The sequence below is a fragment of the Schistocerca cancellata genome, chromosome 4, assembly GCF_023864275.1.
Source record: "Schistocerca cancellata isolate TAMUIC-IGC-003103 chromosome 4, iqSchCanc2.1, whole genome shotgun sequence".
Taxonomy (NCBI): domain Eukaryota; kingdom Metazoa; phylum Arthropoda; class Insecta; order Orthoptera; family Acrididae; genus Schistocerca; species Schistocerca cancellata.
This window is the reverse complement of record NC_064629.1, coordinates 613,519,760-613,544,469: the sequence shown is the minus strand read 5'-3', so window position 1 is coordinate 613,544,469 and position 24,710 is coordinate 613,519,760. Positions and strand designations below refer to the sequence as shown.

Below are 24,710 nucleotides of genomic sequence, written 5' to 3'. Positions count from 1 at the left end.
AGTGAAAGGACTTAATGCCAACGTACTTTCTAAATCTTTTTCTGTGTTGTTCTTACTGTGCCTACATGTTGCTACCCATTATTTGAGATACTTTGTTAATGTCTGCAATTGATTCTTGTTTACAGTAAACCTGGTGGGCACTTACATGCAATGCAGTCTCTGCTTTTCAAATTGCACAAATTATGCCTCAGTCCATGCCTTCAGTGCATTTTTTTGCTGAATGGTTTGTGAGCAGTGAATTCCTACTGTGGAGTTACTTCCTACAGCACTCAGTTTTCCTTTTCAGCCATTTGAAATATTTTTAAAATTGAAAAACAGTGATTAAGATAAAACATTTGGTGCTACCATTTCTTACTCATTTAGCTTAAAGTGTGATGGTAATTGATCAGATTATTTCAGTATCCGTGAAATTCACGTAAACTGAAGTTCCATATATATATTATTAGCAGTCAGGTGTGATTGTTGTTACAATGTGTCAAAAGTTTACTGCTATTTTCATCTGTAAATGAAGCTGTAATTAATCCATCACCACCTGTTTTGTTTTTCTGGTAGATTCGCAGTTAATGCCTCAAGTAAACACAGATTCCTTCTCCCCAATAGTCTGACTGTATATAATTCCATGTAAACTTATTTCTTATTTTTTTCTAGTTAAACAATTCTTTCATGCTTTAAGGCACACTTCTCATTGGGCAAAGGTCACCATTTTGAATCAGTATTGCTAATAAATGGTATTAATGTTACAGCACATTTTGATGAAGATGAAGCAAAACATGGCTGGATAGAGGGTTTGGCCATTCTCATCTCTGTAATAGTAGTGGTGATTGTGACAGCATTCAATGATTACACAAAAGAAAGACAGTTTCGGGGTCTACAAAGTAGAATTGAAGGTGAACACACATTTTCTGTGATAAGAGGTGGTGAAGTTAAGCAAATTTCTGTTGGTGATATAGTTGTAGGCGACATATGCCAGGTATGCTATGTAATTGATTTATTAGTTGTTGAGAACACTTTTTTCATGTTACCTAGCTTTTTAAGACTTAACCTTACTTAACATAAATCTGGATAAAATACTAGAACAAAAATATTACACAAAGTTGTAACTTTTAAGTAGACCTAATCTGTTGTAATGAAGATTTGGAAGCAAATTTACCTGAGACATGAAAGACACTTCATTAAAAATTTTAGTTAAAAGCTGAGTACAGATGTGCCTATCTTGTTGACATTATATTAAAAATGATTTACAGCTACTGTGTTGAGGAAACACAACCAACTTTTTATACTGGCAACTATAGTGTAACTGCTCCTCCTCCTCCTCCTCCTCCTCCTCCTCCTCCTCCTGCCAATCCACTCAGTTTAAATCTACCTGCTTGTCATTTGTGTTTTTTACTCTGTTTTTCATGAACTGCTGTAAATTGTTCACTTTCTTGTTTGCTGTTATAACTACTATTGATTTCATTATGTATGTTACAGCTGTTCTTAAGTGTTCTATCCCATATTGAATGTAAGACTCCTTATAACATCTGTATTGTAATGAATGGGATATAAAATATGTGGGATGCCAGGTTAGATGTGAGAGGGGGAACTGATAGCCCTGATTTTGTCAGGATAAATAAATCAGTTAATAAAAATAGGAAAACTTGAGTGTTGGACCCACTGTAAAAAGTACAGTAGTAATCAACACAGTGGTTAGAACCTCTGTCCTCCACGAGTTATGGTGGAGGACATGGACATGAACATAAACCTGAACCTGAACCATCAGTTTAATGTGAAATGTGAGTGAAGCTGTAGTGCATTTTTTTTTCTTTTACAAAGAGGTCAAAATAAAAATTTCAGCATCCACTGGTGCACTAGAAATTTTTAATAGTATGATGTGCTCAAAACAGTTAACAAAACTCTTTATTATTAGACAGCACATCATTGCAATGTTGTCTCCTATTGAGGACTGCACCTGTAACTATAATGGCCATTGTTGTCTTCCCAAGGCTAAAATTCTTCTCATTTACTAGAGAAGAAAAGTTTCTTTAAGCAGTGTGTCATAATAATTCAATCTTGATTAATAGTAACTTGGTTTCTTATTACTTGCATGTAAAAAATATTTTAATGATGACCCACGTGAACAGCCAAGCGCATTATCATGCAACTTCCAATTTTTGGGGAGGTGAGACTGCACTGGATCAAATACGCCTCATAGATTAACTGTGAGGGCTGGTGAGCCTGACAGCCTGAATGCGGTTTGTAAGTGGTTTCCCATATCCGATATGGTACATACCAGGCTGCTTCCCGCGTCTCATCTCAAAAATGCAATGATGTATATGTAACCACAAAGTTAATGAGTAAGCTAATCATTGGTCTTGTGATGCAGTAATGAAGTGCTATGCAAAAGTGAGAAACAAATATACAGTGGAAAAAGGTGAAATTGGTGCAGAATAGTTTCCTGTTTGTTCTGTAATTATCTGTTTGCTTTTCCATGCATAAGATCCTCAATCCTCAAAGGACAGTTTCCTTCCACTTTCAAGATACAGTCATTAATAAAGTAGTCTTTCGAAAATTAGTTCAAATTGACACCACTCTCGAAAGACATTTTGTAACTGATGCTCAAAGGAAAGTGTGTTCCCAAATTATCTACTTCCTGCAAGTATTGGGATATCTTAACAAAATTAGTCAGTCACCAAAGCTTACCAAACTAAAATTGGAATTGCTGTGAAGCATGTTCCATGCTATAGTCATATTACAAAAAGTACTTATTATTACTGTAAATTAAGTGGTATCTTTCTTACTTTGATAGACGGGTTTTGTCTTTTACTTACCATTAAAGTGTTTTTCGTAGTCTCCTATGTGATTCGTGGCGTGATCTCACTGCAAATTGAATTTTTTGGTATTTTGTTGTATTTGCTAGATGTTTCACACAACCACATATTTTAAATGGATTCAGATCCTTGCATATCACATTAAAAACAATTACCATTGAAGGTCTGCTATTGGAGCAACTTGATTTTTCTGCCATCTCATAGTGCACTTGTAACTAGGACTCCTTACACTTCTTGTTACTCTAATCCATCACTCTGTGTGCATTGGATTGCTCTGTACTCCCAATCAGCTACACCGAACGGCCTGATGTAAGATGAGTTTTGTCATTGTTGTGCCAGTCAGTACATGCTATTGTATGTGCTAAAAGTGATGAGTATTAAAACTCTTGCACTTCATTTCTTCTTTTTTTTTTTTTCTTCGACACATTTTCTAACACTTCACATTATTATACGGTGCAGTTATTACATCCCACATTCGTAATTCACATGTGTGTATCATAACTATAGGTTACTTAAAATTTCTTAACAATATTAATATCAGTTTCAGAGTAAACAGCATATATTCCACTGATCATTCCACATTACTGGTGAAAAATATCTAAATATCTCCTTCCTCTCTCTCTCTCTCTCTCTCTCTCTCTCTCTCTCTCTCTCTCACGCACACACACACACACACACACACACACACACACACACACACACACACACACACATACACACACCCACCTCCCTTACTAATGTTCATATAAAACAGTGACCTAAAAACAAAAACATGGTGTGTTCTGTACAGAATTGTAGGGTTTCCATAGTTTTTGTGTGGATACTAAATCAGAATAACGATACTGTCTTCACTGCCTGTCTCATCTGTTCTCATCATATAGTTTAATGTTCTGGAGGGTTTTCTTTAAGGCAAACAAAGTTTAATTCGATTTGATTTATGCTTTATTGACGCCAGTACTCATTTGAAACACATCAGTAATAGCAGACTATTCCCTCTTCTACAAAATTCTCTTTTTCTATTCATTCTTTAATCCTGTTGGGCATATGGATAAACTGTTTTGAATTATCAGGACATTTCTTATACCAACATAATCTGTGTGAGAGACCAAAAAATTTGTCATTTAAATGTTAAAATAAACTGGAACACAACCTAAAATTAATGTCGGAGAGCAGTTTCCAACCCAGAATGTAGTGTGTTCGAGAAAATTAACGTGAACCACCAGTGGTGGCATATGTCTTGTCAATTGCATTTGATAGTTGCAGTTGAAACCAACAATTTTAAAAATGTTTAAATTTACAGGTGAAATATGGGGATCTCCTTCCAGCAGATGGTATTCTTATACAGAGCAATGACCTTAAGATCGATGAATCTTCGTTAACGGGAGAATCAGATCATGTGAAAAAGGGCGAGTCATTTGATCCCATGGTATTATCAGGTGAGACATGAACAGTATACTTTGAATGGTGGTGAAACTGTAATACAATACTTCTTCTTAAAGGAAAATATAAGTTGTGTTCTTGGTGCTAATTGGAAATGGAGGTGCTGTATTTGTTTCAGTAGAGAAACTCGTTTACCAAAAGACAAATGGAATATGCATGAAAGATCATTCAGGCAATACCTAGTATTGAAGGTGGACAAAAACATAGAATTGTCCACCTATCGACCATCAGAATTACCTCGGAGGTATACAGAAAGTTTTAGAGAGAACTTCAGTTAGTTAATACACACACTCCCCAATCGTGCCTTTATTGTAGGTTGAAACTTCTAATGTCCAACAGTTGATATGGATAGTTTTTTTTAAATGGTAGTTGTGACAATATATCCTGGGAAATATATGGTGTAGAACTCTGCTTCCACCATTTGCCAATAGGTGTCGACAAAGATAAGTAGCAGTCAAAAGAAACAGATCGCAGGCATCAGGCAGTTAGCTTGAACCTCAGTCAACAAAACCTCATTCAAACATTAGTCGGTTTGTGCCTGCATCATAAAGTTGTTCGTGATTGAAAATGTCAGTTTACGAGCCTAATTCTCATCATTTACAGGTGGTGTTACTGTTTTGTTTCAGTATGAAAGAAACAGTGGTTGATCCTCATCAAATGCTCTCAAGTATGTATGGTAAGGATGAAGGATGCTATTAGTGAAAGAACATGTCATGAGTGGTTTCAACGCTTCAAGAACAGTGATTTTAACGTCGTAAACCGGCATACTGGTGGAAGAGAGAATGTTTTCGAAGATGCAGAATTTGAGACATTGTTGTGTGAAGACTCATGTCAGACTCAAGAAGAATTGGCACGATTCGTGGGAGTGACACAGCAAGCCATTTCAAAACGTCTCAAGGCCATGAGTGTGATTCAGAAAGAAGGAACTTGGGTCCCATGTGAGCTGAAACCAAGAGACGTTTAATGGCGTTTGTGTGTTTGTGAATAGTTGCTTCAGAAGCAAAAACAGAAAGGATTTCTGCATCGCATTGTGACCGGGGACGAAAAATGGTTCATTATGATAACCCTAAATGCAAAAAATTGTGGGGATATCCCTGCCATGCTTCAATGTCAACTGCCAAACTGAATATTTATGGGTCCAAGATCATGATCTGCATTTGATTGGACCAGCTCGGTGTCGTGTAATATGAGGTGTTAAAACCAAGTGAAACCATCACAATTGCTCATTATCAAGTACAGTTAATGTGTTTGAGCAGAGCATGAAAAGACAAATGGCCACAATACAGCGAGAGGCGTGCTAAAGTGATGTTGCAGCACTACATCGCTCTATCCCACATTGCAAAAGAGGTCAACACATACTTGGAAATGTTAAAATGGGAAGTCCTACCCCACCCTCCATATTCTCCAGACATTGCTCACTCTATCACCTGTTTAGACCAATGGCGCATGACCTGGCTGACCAACACTTCCGATCTCATGCAGAAGTCAGAAATTGGATCGATTCATGGATCACTTCAAAAGATCAACAATTTTTTCGATGCAGGATTTGTACACTGCCCGAAAGATGGGAGAAAGTAGTGGCCAGCGATGGAAAATACTTTGAATGATACATGTGTAACCAGTTTGTTTCATTAAAGCATCAAATGTTGGGGAAAAAATGGCGGAAGCAAAGTTGTACACCTTGTAGTACTAATTGTCTTTCCTGAAGCACTATTTACAACTGAAGTACTTTGACTCCAGTGCTTAAAACAGAATAAAAATTGGTGCCAAATACAGGTTTGTTCATTTTGCTACCCATGAAGGTTATTTACCAGTAAACCTTTGCTTCTGGCTACAATCAATGTTTCTAAGTTAACAACTTTAACAAATACAGAAGCAAAAGTTGTTGAAGAAACAGTACTTTGTAATTGACAATTATGACAAACTGACTCGTAAGTTAGAAATGTGGTACTACTAAGTGAAAATATAACTGTTGAGTGAAACAATATATATTAAACCATGCCATATTTTTAGTCTAATTTCCCAGATTGAAGTAGTTGTTGTCTTACGTTCTTATGTAATAAGTCAGCTACACTTTCAATGCGTAGTACATCACATATCTCTGAATTTTGAAATCATTCAGGTTTTGTTTTAGCTATTTGAGATAGGGTACTTCACTTACAACAAATAATTTAGAGTCCCAGCCATGACTGAAACATGTTAATCTAGTGGCAACAGCTCGAACCAATTTCTTAGAGGATTTCTATTTAGGAACACGGCTCATTGACAATGAGGCAGTTGGAGCAACAATAATTACTAAAGTAAAAGGACAATTAGAACAAGTAGAAAGAGCATGTTGAGCAAGCTAGACAAAGATGCAGTAATGCTGTATCTCAATAAGGAACAGTGAACATTCAGATTGGGCAAGTGCATGTAGAGGATATGTGGCTCTTGTTCAAAAGGGATTCTCCATGGTACACAGTATTGGTAAAGAAACTTACAGAACAGTAGTAACTACTGCACAAAAGTTACGAAGCAAAGTGTACAACTTTAGATTGGTGCTGAAAGAAATGTCTCCGATCATCAAAAGGGGGCAACGCATGAGGCCTTAATTCACTACTTTAGCTGATTACTATCAGATATCTTGGTAAACCCAAATAAATTATGGTCATCTGTTCAAGCTGTCAGTGGCACCAGAGTTCATTTGAAGACACATGGGTGGCAAAGGAATAGAAATTAGGGGTAGTAAAGCAAAAACAGATATGCTGTACTCATTTTTGATGGTATTCCTTTGCAAAGTAGGAGCTAGGAGTACTGCCCCAGTGCAATCTGCACATTACTGTAAATATGAATGACAGCTACCATAGTTAGTAGCATTAAGGAACTTTAAATTTATGAAAGTTCCTCCCATTTTGAAGTGTTTTTATTTTTCCAGATTTATGTTTACTGGAACTTGGCAGATAGCTGAAATCAATTTGCTGCCATAAGCAGTGCTGCATAGTAAGAAGGCACTGAGTAGGAAGCTGGTTACCATGGAGGCAGTGGTAATGTCTGGATCAAATGGCACAGTGGTGAATAAAGAGTGTGGAGAGAGGAACTCGAGCATTAAGAATGAATCTTGTGCGACAGTAAATACAGGGCTATTACAAATGATTGAAGCGATTTCATAAATTCACTGTAGCTCCATCCATTGACATACGGTCACGACACACTATAGATACGTAGAAAAACTCATAAAGTTTTGTTCGGCTGAAGCCGCACTTCAGGTTTCTGCCGCCAGAGCGCTCGCGAGCGCAGTGAGACAAAATGGCGACAGGAGCCGAGAAAGCGTATGTCGTGCTTGAAATGCGCTCACATCAGTCAGTCATAACAGTGCAACGACACTTTAGGACGAAGTTCAACAAAGATCCACTAACTGCTAACTCCATTCGGCGATGGTATGCGCAGATTAAAGCTTCTGGATGCCTCTGTAAGGGGAAATCAACGGGTCGACCTGCAGTGAGCAAAGAAACGGTTGAACGCGTTGATTTGATTTGATTTATTTCGTGTTCCATAGGTCCAACTGTGTTAGATACACAAGGACGTGGAACGAGTCAGTTTTTTACAAATACAATCTGATAATCTTATAGCATATACAGAAATTTGAGTACATAATTATATAAAAATTTATACAGTAAATTCTTTGGGCAGCAATACAGAAAAAGAAAATACATATTTTCTTAGAATCATTAAAACACTACATAAAACAGATATGGAGCACACACAGTTACAGAGCTCAGGTTAAATAAAATTCATAGTGGCATTTTGTCAACTTGTATTATATAGTATTAAAATATTACAATTTATTTAGTTCAAAATTCATCTAGACTGTAAAAAGCTTTTTCTAGCAAAAATATTTTTAGAGCTTTCTTAAACTCACTATTGTTATGAATCTTTGTCTTTATTACGGGAGGAAGAGCATTGAAGAGTTTTGCTCCAGTGTAGTAGACATGCTTTTGTGCCAAGCTCAAATTTCTGAGTTCACTGTGTATGTCATTCTTCCTCCGTGTGTTATGCTCATGATAATTACTGTTTGGTTGAAATATATCTATATTTTTACAAACAAAACACATGAGTGAAAAAATATATTGGCATGTAGTTGTGTATATTTTAAGATTACGAAAACTATTTATACAAGAGACTCTTGGGCGCAATCCACATATAATTCTTAAAGCTTGCTTCTGTGCAATGAACACTTTCCTTGCTAATGGCTGGTTGCCCCAAAAAATAATTCTGTACTCAATGAGACAATGAAAATAGCCATAATATGCCACTTTTGCAGTGTTAGGTTCAACAAATGTAGTGACAACCCGTAAAGCATAGGTAGCAGAGCTAAGCCTCTTACAGAGATCAATAATATGTGAAGACCAGTTCATTTTCTTGTCAATGTGCACTCCAAGAAATTTTGTTGTTTCCATTCTAACTATTGGTTGATTACCACATGTCACACTTATCTCTCTCTCTTTTTCTGTTTTTGTACGGAATTGAATAAAGCTGGTCTTACTGGAATTTAATGAGAGACCATTCACCTTGAACCAATTAACCATATCTGAGAGTATGTGATTAGTGAGTTCCTCAAGAGTGTTGTCTGTTCTACTGCTCATAAAAATTGTGGTATCATCAGCAAATAATGTAAATTTACACGGCAGGCTTGTACATGATGGTAGATCATTTATAAAAATCAGGAGTAATAGTGGCCCAAGAATTGAGCCCTGGGGCACTCCACATGTAATGGAACTCCATTCAGAATCTGAGGAAGTGTCACATACTCCACCCGAGCTATTCAACACAACTTTTTGTTTTCTGTCTAGGAGGTACGACTGTAGCCAATTGCCTGCAACACCACTTATTCCTACTAATTTTGCTTTTTGCAAGAGAATCTGGTGATCAACACAGTCAAATGCTTTGGATAAATCACAGAAGACACCAAGTGCTAGCATTTTTTCATTAAGAGTTTCTAGGACTTCATTTGCAAGTGCATAGACTGCATCTTCTGTTGAATGGCCCTTTTGAAAGCCAAACTGGCTCTTACTGAGAACTTCATTCTTCATGAGATGATCAGTAATTCTTACATGTATTAGCTTTTCTAGAATTTTGGAGAAAGCTGTCAGCAAAGAGATAGGTCGATAGTTAGTTAGTTCAGCTTTATCACCCTTTTTGTACAGGTGCTTCACAATGGCATACTTAAGTCTACTGGGAACAACACCTTTCTGAAGGGAAGCATTGAAAATATGACAGAGAATGTCCCTTATCCACACACAAGAATATTTCAATAAATTACTAGATATATTATCAACCCCTGCAGAATTCATTCTTTTTAGAGACATGATGATCTTTTGAATTTCTTCTACAGTGACAGGATTAAAGTGCATTTCTGAAATTGTGTTTGAATATACGGCTTGACAAAGAGTTACAGCTTCATCAACATCGGGCTTGCAACCAATCTGTTGAGTTACTGATAGGAAGTGTTTATTAAAAATCTCAGCCACCGTTTTGGGGTTATCTACTAGGATACCTTCATATCTGATATTGCGGGCAAGTTTCACGCGTAGCCCGCGGAAGTCGACGAATAAAGCAAGCAGGGAGCTAAACGTACCACAGCCGACGGTTTGGAAAATCTTACGGAAAAGGGTAAAGCAGAAGCCTTACCGTTTACAATTGCTACAAGCCCTGACACCTGAAAACAAAGTCAAACGCTTTGAATTTTCGGCGCGGTTGCAACAGCTCATGGAAGAGGATGCGTTCAGTGCGAAACTTGTTTTCAGTGATGAAGCAACATTTTTTCTTAATGGTGAAGTGAACAGACACAATGTGCGAATCTGGGCGGTAGAGAATCCTCACGCATTCGTGCAGCAAATTCGCAATTCACCAAAAGTTAACGTGTTTTGTGCAATCTCACGGTTTAAAGTTTACGGCCCCTTTTTCTTCTGCGAAAAAAAACGTTACAGGACACGTGTATCTGGACATGCTGGAAAATTGGCTCATGCCACAACTGGAGACCGACAGCACCGACTTCATCTTTCAACAGGATGGTGCTCCACCGCACTTCCATCATGATGATCAGCATTTCTTAAACAGGAGATAGGAAAACTGATGGATCGGTCGTGGTGGAGATCATGATCAGCAATTCATGTCATGGCCTCCACGCTCTCCTGACTTAACCCCATGCGATTTCTTTCTGTGAGGTTATATGAAAGATTCGGTGTGCCAGAACTGCGAGCTCGCATCAACGATGCTCTCGAACTCATTGATGGGGACATGCTGCGCAGAGTGTGGGAGGAACTTGATTATGGGCTTGATGTCTGCCGAATCACTAAAGGGGCACTATCGAACATTTGTGAATGCCTAAAAAGACTTTTTGAGTTTTTGTATGTGTGTGCAAAGCATTGTGAAAATATCTCAAATAATAAAGTTATTGTAGAGCTGTGAAATCGCTTCAATCATTTGTAATAACCCTGTACATAGGGAACCACAAGTGTTGTGTGAAAATCCTTCGTGCCGATTAACTGAGATAATCCATGAAAGGGTCTGCTTAAGCAGCACAGTCTCTGGTGGGAAGGCTTAACCAATATGCTACACATCACCTACACCACCTTCTACATAATCTCAGTTGAACTGAGAAACTTCTATGGATGTTTAGTACCACGAGGGGATTTTACAAGTTGCTGTCAGGTTCTGTACAGAATTTTCAGTTGACTTAGCCTTTCGTAATCCTAATTTACTGCAGATCCAAAAAAAAAAAAAAAAAAAAAAAGTGGCTACATGGCTACAGGTTGGAATTGAGTAGACCTATGTACAAGAAGGGTAGCAGAAGTGATCCACAAAGCTACTGTCCAGTATTTTTTGAGGTCCATCAGTTACAGATTCTCAGAATGTATTCAGATCTCAAATATAATGAGCTGTCTCAAACAGAATGGCCACCATGATGCTAACCAGCATGGATTCTGAAAATATTGGTTGTAGCAAACCCAATTTCCCCTTTCTCATGTGAAATACTGAAAGGCATGGTTTAATGCAATCAGATGGGTGCAGTATTTCTTGATTTCTGAAAAGCATTGTACTTGGTACCACAGTAACATTTATTAACGAAAGCACAATCATATGGAGTACTAAATAAAATTTGTGCTTGGATTTAAGCTCTCTCATTAAGAAGGATGCAGTGTGTTACCTCGAATGGAGAAATATTGACTGGAGGAGAAATTACTTTAGGTATGCCCCAAGGAAAAATGTTGACACCTTTACTTTTGATGGAATTTTTAATGATGTGGCAAGCAGTGTTAATAGTAACCTCAGAATGTTTGTCAATTATGCAGTTACAATGAAGTACTGTCCAAACAAGCTGCATGAATATCCTGTCAAATCTTGATAAGATATTGAAGCAGTGCAGAAATTTGGAGCTTGCTGTAAATGTTCAGAGATGTAAAATGGTGCACTTCACAAAATTCAGAAAACAATATCATATGACTACAATATCGGTGAGTCATAAATGGAATCCATCAACCCCGACAAATATCTAGATGTAACAGTGTGGGTGGGTGGGTGGATATGATGAGAAGAGATCACATAGGCTCAAATGTAGGCAAAACAGGTCACAGAGGTCAGTTGACTGGTAGGATACTGAAAAAGTCTTACAGAGATGGCGTACAAAATGGCAAAACACAGCAAAAATTGTCACATACTTGTTTGGCCTAAGCTTCACATAAATTCTGAAAAAAAAACTGAGCTAGCATGTGCTTGTAAATCATAATCGGCTATCCCACAAGAGATTACTAAAAACGCTTAAAGACACAATATTAAGTGAGGGACCTATTCAGAGTATACTACACACCTTAAGTGTCACTCCTGCTGGGCCTCTGACCACAAGATTAGTCTAATTACAGCACAGTGAGGTATTTAAGCAGTCATTTCTGTTGCATTTCATACAGAGTTGAAATGGGAAGGAACACTATTATGCTGTATAACTATAAGAAGCATCTGTAATGCATTTTAGTGTTCAGATTGTGGATGTTGATAAAGACAGAGCTCGGTGATTTGTGATGCCATAAACTTGACTACATTCTTCCACACACCATTCTGCAAGATTCTCTTAAGAGGAGAAATGTAAATGAGTAAATCCTCAGGCACTCTAACAAATCCCCAGTCCTCAACAGTCCATCAATGTTGATGTTCACATGTTGTTGTTGGACAACTTTCTGAATAAGAATGAAGATACCTTGTGTACAACTCTGTTCTAGATTTGCATCTGATGCAGTTCCCTCCAGTGAGTCCATTTAGAAAGGAGTTGGTTAAAAATAGTGTTAACATTCAGCAACAACTCCTGGTCTGTACTGTCGAGTCTTTTCACTCGAGAGTGGGGGCAGTCCTTTGTCAGACTTAATGTCATGATTAATTGGCTCATTGCTGTTTTGACAGGAATTTCTTGTAAATCATGTTGTATTTCACTACCAGGGAACTCGAAGAAGAAGAAGAAGAAGAAGAAGAAGAAGAAGAAGAAGAAACTCCTGCATTGTCTTTAGTTTCCCAAAAGTCATCCATTCTCCTTTGCCACTTTTACAAAAGACATGTGACCCATGTTACACACAGAGACATGGAAGTCATTAGTGTTAAAAAGTTACGCAGAAATTTTTCCCTGTTCAAGTATTTTTCTCATTTTTCCATTACTCCACTCCCAAACACTGCATGAAGCAATGTGCCATGCTGGTTAAGGCATGGAATGCATTCCGGAAGAGCAGAGTTCAAATCTCCATAAAGTCATACCAATTTAGGTTTCTTGTAATTCCTCTAAATTGATCAGTGCTTCATCTACAGTCATTCTTCCCATGTGTTGCATGAGAATGCAACAGGAAATTTGAGAAATGATAGTGTTACCAGAAGTACCCTCCACCACACTCAAAGGGGGCTTATAGAGTATAGGGAAGGTTTAAATACAAATACTAAGACAGTTCCTTTGAAGAGAGCATTGTCAGTTTCCTTCCTCTAAATTTCCCAGTCCGAAATTCAGCTCAGTTTTTAATTAACTCGTAGCCAGAGGCAATTAAACTTTAAGCCCCTTTTCTCCCTATCCAAATACCACTCAGTTTTTGTGATACAACTGTTCAGTTGTTTTCATTCAGTAATATTCAGCACTTAGACTTACAGAAATTTGCAGGCAGTCATTGATGGTTATTTTCATGATACACTGAAATCATATTAAAATAAAGACACTGGTAGACTGCATCGACAAATGCAACAATTTTTTATTGTAAAGTAAGAACGTGTAACAACTTTTGTCCCAAGATGATCAGCATTATTTGACTGTGGAAGCAGTGATGGACTGTGGGGAAAATTTTTGTTAATTCACTCAGCTCTGCTAAAATCCACAATGAAAAACCATCAAGGCCATGCAATAGCTGAAGGAGTAAATTTCTGGGTAGACTCAGCTGTTGAAAACTTCATTCTCTATGGAACAACCATGACTAACCATTTTTTCAGTAGTCGGTGATATATGCATAACTGTGTGCACCTGGGATGGGTGCAGATGAACGTAACACCACATACAAAAACCATTATGATGAGCCACATCCCCTCCTTCAGTTTGTCTGCTGTTTCAAAAGTGTCTACTTCATATTATGTCATATCATCATTTTCAGAATAGAATCTACGTTGAACACACATGGTCATTTATAATCACTTATTGATTGGCTACTGTATCTGTTTGCATTTGAAGAATATAAGTAGTGTTTTATGTATGGTATAAAGAGCTTGGTGTGCAACTTATGCTGTTCTGTACTCCTGTTGGTAAGTATTAGTCGGTACCTCAAAGATAACAATGCTCCATTCTTTCCAGGAACTCATGTAATGGAAGGCAGTGGCAAGATGTTGGTAACTGCAGTTGGTGTAAACTCCCAAGCTGGTATAATTTTCACCCTTCTGGGAGCTGCTGTTGACCAACAGGAGGCAGAAATAAAGAAGAAGAAGAAAGGTGTGATGGTGTGACTATTGCAGTTTTAATTATTGTCAGTGTTGTTTTGCTGTGATCATGCATGTAATGCCTTTTTTAATGTGGGAGTTTAGAAGCATGGTTAAATGTTAACACCTGTTTTGTTTTTAAAACATTTGTGTAGGGTGCGTTTCATGCCATGTTTCTAGTGTCTTAAGTGTGTACACAAGTAAATTGAATTACTGTAAAATTTGATAAATTGTGTGGTGTTTGTGTGAGAGAAGCTTACAAGACAGCTCCTAAGTACCCCAATACAGACATTCCAGAAGAGATTTTCAGACAGTCTTTCAAAAATAGTTTTGAGAAGGGCATTTAAAAATGTCTTGTTAGCAGCACTTTTATTTTTTAGATAGTTACTTTCTATTTGGAAATTTAGAAAAATGTCCATACTGGATGTAAAATGATTGATCTGTGATAAATTTTTAAATCAGCACTATTATTAGAAATCGACATTTCATACGTGCAATGTGAAAAAAGGTTTTCAGCCCTAGAACAGAAATTTTTTATTTATAGTTTCTTGCCTTCCTATGTTACAGTTGGAAGCTGATAACAAAGCACAAAGTTCACACTATTCCCATCCAGTATGGAGCCTTTTGTAACTGGATATTTGGATTTTATTTTGTGTTTTTAATACTAATGAATTTCCTTTTGCATGATTCCCTCTTCAGAAGCTAAGAAACAGCGGAAGAAGAAGAGCTTGACAGGTGAAAAAACTTCTCATTTATTTCTTAAAAATTTCTTCATAAATACCAAAATAAATTTTTAACATAGTATGAGGCCTGTAAACTTACAACATGCATAAGTATAACTACTGGCAAACTGCATTAATATTGCAAATAACATCTAATAAATCATGTTTTGCTGTGCTTTAAACATTAATTTAAGCTCCAAAGAAATAAATGATACCCACTTAATGTATTATAAATTCAGTTAAAGATTCCATTGCTAGTTGTAAACCTTGAGAAGTCGGGTGGTAAAATTATTTTCTATGTTGCAATAGAAATTAGTCAGGTTGCACAGTTAATGACGCAGCTTGTTGTTAGGCTACATGAACTGTTGAAAACAGAACTGATAAGTCGTGTAAACACAATTGCTATCTTCTAGTAAACTAGAAAATCCGTATCGAGGATTTTTTGCTACTTATTTTAGTCTTTCCGAGGCATCTTAATCAGGCTTAGCTTCTTGCATGCTTTTCCACTTGAAACAGCAGTAGTTTTACTTATTTTGCACTTTTTTAACTCTAAGTTGAATTTTAGATTTACAGCGTATACAGCATGGGTAGCTGGGGTAGGTACACAGTCCACTTAAAGAAACTAAATCACTGATATCACTGGCTAATTCTGTTGGTAACCACCTCTTCCACTATGATTCGTGACACACATTTTTGCCCATTTGCGATGGAGTGTTACCTGGTGACTAATAAATGGCCTTCTCTCTCCCTCCCTGCACCTTTTTTGCAGATGGGGAAACCTTGTATAAATTTGATGTTCAGGCACAAGCATTACTTCGAACTTCAAAATTTTCAAAATACCTGGCTGCCTTCATTCAGTGTCATATTGAAACTACTGTCTGTGTAAACCTCCCAAACCCCTCCCCACCTCCCCCACGCCTATTCAAAGGTTTAGGGAAAGTTAAAAACACCAGCAGCTGTGGTATTTGTTATGTGCGTTCACATAGCAAAGTAGACTTCATGTCATTAAATTGGAAGCCTTCATTTTAAGTGATTTAAGAATTTCTGAAATCCCTGATTTGAGTCATTAACAGCCATACAGGAGATGTCCATTGGAATATGTATGTAGGGATTTAATTTAATCGCTACTTATTAAAATCTTATAAAATTCTTGTGAAACATTCATTAATAAATATGACTTCGGGAGTGTCTCAAATAGAAAATACACACGAAAGAAAATAGGGTAGCTAACTTTGTTGTAAAAAATAGCTAGTTATTTCTTTATTTATTATTGGGCATATGTCTTAAGTACTCTTAGAACCATCTGTGCCACCATTTCTTCTAAGTGATATGAGCCATTCTTTTGTGTTATTATTCTGCTGTAGACAATGCATACAATGATTCGTGATCATCTCATCCATCATTACTACATCTAACTCTGAACCAACTTTACAGTTGTGTAGAGGATAATTGCATCAGGACACATGAGCAGAGCACACATTGCCTTTTACTTCATAGGTGTAATCACTTAACAATTTACCAGTTTGCAAATTGTTTCCAGCATTTCCCACCATTGCCACTTGGTGTTACTTCATTTTTCGTAAGGAATGTATTCGGTCTCTACCCATCTGACAAAAATCACAAACTCTGTTGAAAACCTAGGTTCCAAAATTAAGAAACTTGGTTCCGTGTTATAATTATTGAAGACAACATTGTGAATCCCATAACAAATGCCTGTGTGTGTGTGTGTGTGTGTGTGTGTGTGTGTGTGTGTGTAAGTGATAGAGTAGGCTCTTTGAACTCTGCCCCCATGGGGCACAGGCCCTATTAAGTGCCTATCAACTCGCCCGTGGGCAGGCACAACTAGTACAGCCTATCTGCCAGGTAGCCGTATTACACATGTTCTGTGCATGAGCAAATGGCTTGGTCAACCCTGCCTGTGAGTGCGAGGCCAAGGCAGTACAGTCACGTGTGCTAAAGGCTGGCTGCGCCAGCATCAGCTGTTTGCCCACCCATCCAACTGCTGCTCTTGGGCGGGTAATTGAGCACTCTCACTTAGCTGTGTGGAGGTTAGAATAATTCTGGTTTCTTGTCATTATCTTAATTTGTGCACTTGATTTAAGTCAATGTACAGTGTGTGTGCTGGAACTATTGGGTATCATATTTCTAAAGTAGGCATTAGTTGTGGTGGTAACTTTAGATATGAGAACAACTATTTTGTAGGTGATAGTCTGGACTGCAAGTAATGGAAATTACTGAAGAAAATGGATCCCTGTTGCATCTAACAACAAATTAAGTTCATTATTCATATTTGATCAGCTGTGGGTTGTAAGAACCAGCATGAAATCCTAGAGTTAAAAAAGTATTTTGAGTAATTATGTACTCCACCTTCCAACTCTCAAGTAAAAAAATTACAGATTCCTGTCATAAGAAACTAGGAAAAAATTGATTTCATGCCCTCAAAAGCATAGTTTAGTGATGGAGCATAAGTTTACTAATTTGTCAGTGAAATCAAAGCTAGTGAGTTCCAGGGAGAAGAATAGTGGGCACATCATTACTACTGTTGTGAGACAAAGCAAAACAGTAACGTCAGCTGAATATTCTGTAGTTTACTGCTACACAGAACACACACATCGAGAGAGATCCCAGATAAGATTTGAGTGGGATCTTAATCTATCATGGCAACCCGCCAGCTCACTTTCCAGTAAAAATAATCACGAAGTCTCTGCCTTCAGAGCCTGAGATCCAGGTACTTAATCATTCACCCTGTAATGTGAGAAGTGCAATTTCTTCTAATTAACTGTAGGAAAAGAAACCATGTGTGTTAATAAATATGAGTCTGCAGAAATAAAAGATCTATATAATGATGTGTGTATCAAAGGATTTTCCAAAAACTTCCATAAATTCACCATTAAGTGATTTGGACAAATGCAGCAGTATGTAGCACTTCAAGGAGAGTACTTAGAACCCATGTAAATGGAAAATATCTAAAAATAATTAAAAGAAGTCTCCATGAAGGCAATGCAGAAAAGTATAAGTGTCTAATCTGAACCCGTTTCTGGCATGCTGTTGGAACCAGGTGCCCTACTAATGCACTGTAGTCGCACCAAAGTTCCTCTTCTCTCCTTTTTCCCTCTTGACCAGAAATAAAGATGGAGTTGATGTCAGTCGAATTTTATTGAGTTTGTAACTGTGCTTTCTTAAAGTAGTATTACTTCATATGTTTCTTTTAACTGGAAAAAAACATATCATGAAATTCTTGGTTTTGTGAAGTATGGCAGTGAAATCTTTTCCAAAGATCATAAAGATTAAGGAGTTTGCTCCTCAGTTTTCAGCTGTTAATAAATGGATGTCTGAAATCAAATGTTCTATATTTCCCCTGAAGTTGATCCACATCACACAAATCACAAAACTGCAAGAGATGAAAACTTTGTGGTAGTGCACAACATAGCACTCAGTGACTGGAGGTGAAAATTGCATGAAATAGCTGACACTGTAAATGTTTCAGGAGGTGGTATGGTACACGTAATGCTAAATAATTATGAGAAACGTTTGTGCGAAACTTGTCACCTTTTTTAAATGCTGACAAACACAATTGCGAATAAAAATTGTCAACCTTGTTCAGACTTAATGGAAAAGAATCCAATTTATGTAAAGTATAAATTGGTTACTAAGGATAAGATACGACTCAATCGCCTCCCACCAGAAATAAAATTGAAGTGGTGGATGGACACGTGAACAGTGCCAAATAAAGCAAAGCCTATTATGGACAGTATTTTCAATTATGCAAAAGGGATTGATCATCTTCCAGTGATTAAATCAGTAACTAACAAATAATATTAAAGTATTAATGTCTAACTGAACAAAACAAATGAATGCTTAGAATTCAAAAGAAAGCAGTAATCCTTATACAGGATGATAGACTGGCCCTAAAACGTGCATAAACAGTGAGAAAACTGAAGGATGTTACATAAGATTTATTACCCCCCCCCCTCCTATTACCATCACGTGCCACCCTGAGACTATCTACTACTCCCAGATACAAAGTAATCTATGACCGCAAATCTTTCTCTGTGTTGAAGAGGTTATGACACCAATGGAAGGGAATGTTCAAGACCTTCCAGAATTGAATTTCGTGGTTGGAATCTACTTGGAGGAAAAGCTGGATAAAACGCATTGACCCAAAGGGGACTACCAAAATATTGGGTTTTTTAATTCATTGTGTTTACTATAAAGCAGAGGAACATCTGCTTTGTCCGTTAGGAAGCATTTTTGTGGTACAACAGTCTAATTCAAATCCAGCATCAGAATGAACAGATGTAGGTGTGGTATTTTCAGAATTTTTTGTCTGGTTCAGATTTATGATGCCTAGTTACGTTCGGAACACAACGTAAAATTTATGACAGTATAATAGTTTTGATCAGACAGCAATTCTTATTGTTTACTGGCTTACTCATTCTCGCTGTTGCTTTCAGCAGGAGATTTATATTATTTGGCAACCCATTGCCTTACTAAAGTAGTTCCTTTCATAATTATAATATATAATAATAATATATAATATATATAAAATATATATAATATAATTATAATACTGATATCAAAGATATGTTGAAGTGCATAAACAAATAGTTCAGCTACCAGGTGTCTGAAGTGAAACACGGATAATCAGTGTTTGAGACAAGTAGAGAATAAAAGCTTTCAAAATGTAGTGCTACGTGCGAATGCGGAAGATAAGGGGGGTGAATGACGTAACTGACGAGGTGGTACAGATTCAAATTGATGAAATGAAATTTACACAACTTTATTGAAAGACAGCATAAGTTGATAGGACATTCCTTGAGGTCTCAAGAAATTGCCAGTTAGGTAATTGAGGGATGTGCGTATGTGGATGGGGGAGGGATGGGAGGTAAAAGTTGAAACAGGATACCAAGTGTTGATAGCAGTAAGCAGATTCAAATGGATGGAGACTGCATTGGTCATGTAGAGGTGAAGAGACTTGCACAGGATAGACTTGGATGGATAGCTGCATCAAAATAGTCCTTGGATTGAACTTCACAACTATCAGTTTTCTAGTGAGAGTGAAAGTGCATTTGCCATCTGAAGTACTAATATGCCTCAAGGTTTTCTAAAACCATATTCATGTAACTCTGCAGCTTAGTTTGCAGGATGTTTCCAGTTTTGGTGTCCCGATTAATTTTCCTTGTATAATCCAGCGTATTTTAACTTGTTCAAAAAAATGACAACAACAATGAGTTTCATCACCAATGAGGCAAGAAAAGAATATATTATATGGATAAAAACTATGGTGCATTGCATGTAATATTGCTGCACACCTGAGTTTTACTGTGTTATGTAGTTCATACTGGATGTAACCGCACTGCTGATGGTGTTTGGAAATTAAACTGATTGTTCCCATACCTATCATTCAATTGTCATAAAAGCAACTTACATACATAACACTTTTGTGAGGAATTAAAGATGTATGTTTACTGAAATACTGAAAGGATTTCAAAAGTATCTGACCTATTACTTAATGCTACAGAGTAGTATGTTTAAACCAGTGAGGCATGTTTCTTTTTAATACATTAAATGTAGTTGATCAGAATGAAGATTAGTTATTTAGCAAACTGTGTCTGTGAAAGTTATGGATGTAATTATAAGGTTTCAAAACACAGTTACACTTGCAGCATTCAGGTTATTAGTCCTCATGGCTGACTTCTGAGATGAGTGGAGAAACAAATCAAAATATTTACTCCTAAGTACTTAGCACTTCTGACCCACTTGGACTTAATTTACACTAAAATATTTCTTTTAAAGTGCAAAAGGAGAGAGTGCAAGAGTAAAGAACACTTCAAATAGCTGCTGAGTGAGGACAGTACTGAAGTAAAACTTCCTGGCAGATTAAAACTGTGTGCCGGACTGAGACTCACACTTGGGACCTTTGCCTTTTGCGGGCAAGTGCTCTACGATCTGAGCTACCCAAGCATGACTCACGCCCTTTCCTCACAGCTTTCCTTCCGCCAGTACCTCATCTCCTACTTTCCAAACTTCACTAAAGCTCTCCTGCGAACCTTGCAGAACTAGCACTCCTGGAAGAAAGGATAATGTGGAGACATGCCTTAGCCACAGCCTGGGAGATGTTTCCATAGTGAGATTTTCGCTCTGCAGCAGAGTGTGCGCAGAGTCTCAATCCAACACACAGTTTTAATTTGCCAGGTGGTTTCATACCAGTGCACACTCTGCTGCAGAGAGAAAATCTCATCAGTACTGAAGTAGTAAGTTTTGTATTCAACAGGCAGAGTAGCTAAAAGATGTAAGAAGCCATTATTTGTAAACTGGGTGTCTCTCAATATCTGTCAGGATTGTGATGATAAGGCAGTCATTGTAGGTAGCTCCGATGAAGGCCCAGGGATGACTTAGTCACACGTTGTAATATATTTGAACCAAGTTAAACAAAAGAACAAAAATCATTCATTTACTGCAGGTGAAATATGAAATCATGGAGAAAGAGCACGCAATAATCCCTGTTCATGGGACAATTCCATTCTCCAAGTTGAGAAGTGCTCATTTCCATCTGCATGTACCGATATGTTGTGTGTCAGATGCTATAGTAGTGTAAGAGCGTCATTTCGACCTCCTCCCCAGTTTTCTATTCTGTTTACTCAAGTATTGTTGGAAGAAAGACTATCAGTATGCTTCTGTGCAAGTCACAATTGGTCTAATTATTTGAGTGATGATTATGTTCCCATCTATCCAGAAACGATGTTTGTTGACAAGTATTGGAATGTCTGATCTTCGATATGTAAAGGTGCGTCCACACAATGCCATTTTTTCTGTTCAACTTTGCACATGCACTTAAATTTTCAACAGCGCAACTACGCTTGATCATTCGAGAATGTGTAATTTTCTTGAAATGGAGGCCATGTGTTGCTTCCTGGTATCAGTGGGAATCCCTTATGCTGTTTAGCAGACAGACAGGTGGGGCTCATGTCTTTCATTGTGTAGTGTGTTAGGTTATGCTTCAAAATGATATCCGTACATTAATGCCTGGTGACTGCAGAGAAAACATGCTGAAATGTATAGATGGATTATAGGGAAAGAGAAGTCATACGGAATGGCACTATTAAGGTTACTTGAATAAAAACTCATTTCATAGCAATCAAGTATTAGATAAGAAGTCTCTTACCATATCGATGTAAAGAATAAGGTACATTTGAAGTTCGAAAGCAAAAAAGCAGTAGCCTACAAATTTATCAAAGCACATATTGAAACCGTAGACAAATATTCATGTTATGGTGACTGAATAGGCCAATGATTGAGAAGTCTGGTACCTGAACAAAAGAAAAGATGGCATGGTGGAGTTCCTCAGTGAAGTAACAGGAATAAGGGCTATTCATCTTGCAAAAAAGAATACTAAATTGGAAAGCGTAACCTCCTTTTCAGGGTCCATGGCATTACCGAATTTTTCAACTATGAGGATGGTAATCTGTGTTTATTTTGTATTGCCTGAAGTTCTGGAAACAACATTTTACTTTATAAAATACAAACACAAATACAAATAATGTATTGAAAGTCAGTCTTTACAGAATGACAAAGAATGCCCCCTCACGTATTTCTCAGCTTAAGGACTGATCACTGAAATTCTTTGTCTTGAAAAGTGAAATAAGTAGCTCGAACTTATACATATGCCACTAGTTTCCAGCATGCGTTCATATGTTCTTCCCACTAATTTTTGTGCATGCACTTTCATTGCCGGGCGTCGGTCTTAGCGCATGAGGATAGAGGCATTGTGTGGGCGTGCCTTAAGTGTGCGAAGCTTTTCAACGACACATTTGGAATGACAACTAAAACTGTGACAAGAAGCATATCTACTCTTCCTGTCTCTGCCCTCTTTCTTCATAACTCATGTTACAGAGGGTCACATATGAGGAGAACAATCTCCAAGAGTGTAGTGGACAAGATTGTAAGTGACATAGTTTGATGAAATTCATTTCCTTGGCATTCTACTGACAAATTTGCCTTTCAACATCTAGATGTAACTGAAAATAGATGAAGGATAAAACTATTGATTGACTGAGGGATCTGTTTTCTATTAAACAGAGGAAGAAAAAAATATAGTAATGAGTGAGGTAGTGCAAGCGTTAAGAGACTGGACTCGGATGAGAGAGCGGTCAGATTCATACGACTTAGTCAATGAAGGGGGTACATCCTTTGAAAAGAAAATAACTGCACTATACATATCCTCTGCCCCACCATTTACTCCTCCTCCTCCTCCTCCTCCTCCTCCTCCTCCTCCTCTCCATAAATTATCATGAAATAAGTACAGTTTCATACTAAATGACGACAGAAGTGTGGATGGTACTCATATAGCACTGTCAGTGATAGTTGCTACAGTAGATAAGTTATAGGCTCACAGCACTTGAAATCAATTATGCTGTTTTACAATAGCTTATTAGTGTTGAAAATAAGTAACTGCTGGCATCAGTATCCTGCACTTCAAGCATTTTGGATCTGAGTATATGCATGTCATGTTTGTGCAGTATTACTTAGTTTCTAGACACTGAATGTGCATTACACACTTAAATGTTTCAGCCAATCTTGGTATGTTGGATTCATTACATTTCTGTGGCATTGCTTTGACTGAATGACTTGAAGTTGTATCTGTTCGCTTCTTCAAGTAACTGTTGCTTCACCTTCAATCTTTCTATTGTGATGTCATATATAATGTTTTGCCAGCTGTTCAGAAAAGAAAAGTAATGACTGAAAGATTTGCAGTTAACAAGTCAATTTACTGATATGAAGATACTGACAAAAGCACCAGCTGTGCAAGTAATATTAATTTCATAACCAGTATTAAATTTATTTAAAAAATTGGAATGGTAATGGAAATCTAATAAGTACTTTATGGAAAGACGACAACTCTGGCTCAAGAAAGTGACAAAATAGCAGCAACATCTCAAAGTTAACAGTGAAATGGCAGGGAGATAAAATTACCTGAGAAACTGCTAATATTTTAAGATGTAAACACACTAAAGTGAAAAACGTTCTGCTGTCATCAAATAAATAACATATTTAGTAGTATCACAACCTTTCAATTATTTTAGTGTTTATAATGAAGAGATTAATATAGGAAGCTATTGAAGAACTCATTGAAAGAGTGTAGTTTGATTACAAACAATATGGAAGTGAGATAGATGAGGGCATAACATATCAGGATATTGCAAAGATTAGACTGGAGGGCACCCGAAAGCTATTTTACATCAAGGAATGAATTCTGCTTTAAATGGACCTTGCTTCAGAGTAAAGTAGTTGCTGCAGTTGCAGAAAACACCTTAGAATAAATTTTTACTGTGCCCATGTTGTGATTTCATTGAACCAATGGTAACTGTTGTGTCCAAATTTGAGAGTAATTCACACTTTCAGCCCAAGCATCTGGACACACCCTTTCTTTGTTGTGAAATGGAAACAATCCATGAATTTTCATAGGAAAAGATAGTTACAATTTCCATTTATTTTTCAAGCAGTATGTTCTTCATACTTTTAACAGTAAGTAATTCTTAGAACTTCCTCTAGTGCACTTATTTAGCCATAGTATTGTTTAATTTCCAATAGAAAATGGGGGAAAGTGCTTTGGAAATAAGACTCTTCAGTTGGTCTGCACAGCGCCGTATTGGTTTTGTTGGCATTTTTCCATGGGACACGGTGCTATTAAGTTAGTTATGAAAGGATTTGATCTAATGTGAGCATCAAAAATTACCTCCTGAAAGAAGTGAGAGTTCTATCATTGTCTCCTGCT

The 24,710-nt window shown here is 37.2% G+C and overlaps 1 protein-coding gene across 5 annotated transcripts in view; it reads left to right on the top strand.

Annotated features, from left to right (window-relative positions):
- Window positions 1–24,710, top strand: part of LOC126185180 (plasma membrane calcium-transporting ATPase 2) — a 391,073-nt gene that overhangs the window by 261,870 nt on the left and 104,493 nt on the right. For 4 of the 5 annotated variants that reach the window (XR_007536978.1, XM_049928035.1, XM_049928036.1 and 1 more), the window contains exons 7-10: window positions 744–970; window positions 4,108–4,243; window positions 14,092–14,226; window positions 14,913–14,948. Coding sequence is in view for 4 of the 5 variants with exons in the window: in XM_049928035.1 (XP_049783992.1) it covers window positions 744–970; window positions 4,108–4,243; window positions 14,092–14,226; window positions 14,913–14,948 (534 nt within the window). In the remaining variant the exon portion in view is untranslated. The remainder of the gene's footprint in view (window positions 1–743; window positions 971–4,107; window positions 4,244–14,091; window positions 14,227–14,912; window positions 14,949–24,710) is intronic. The other variant, XM_049928034.1, reaches the window with a different exon arrangement.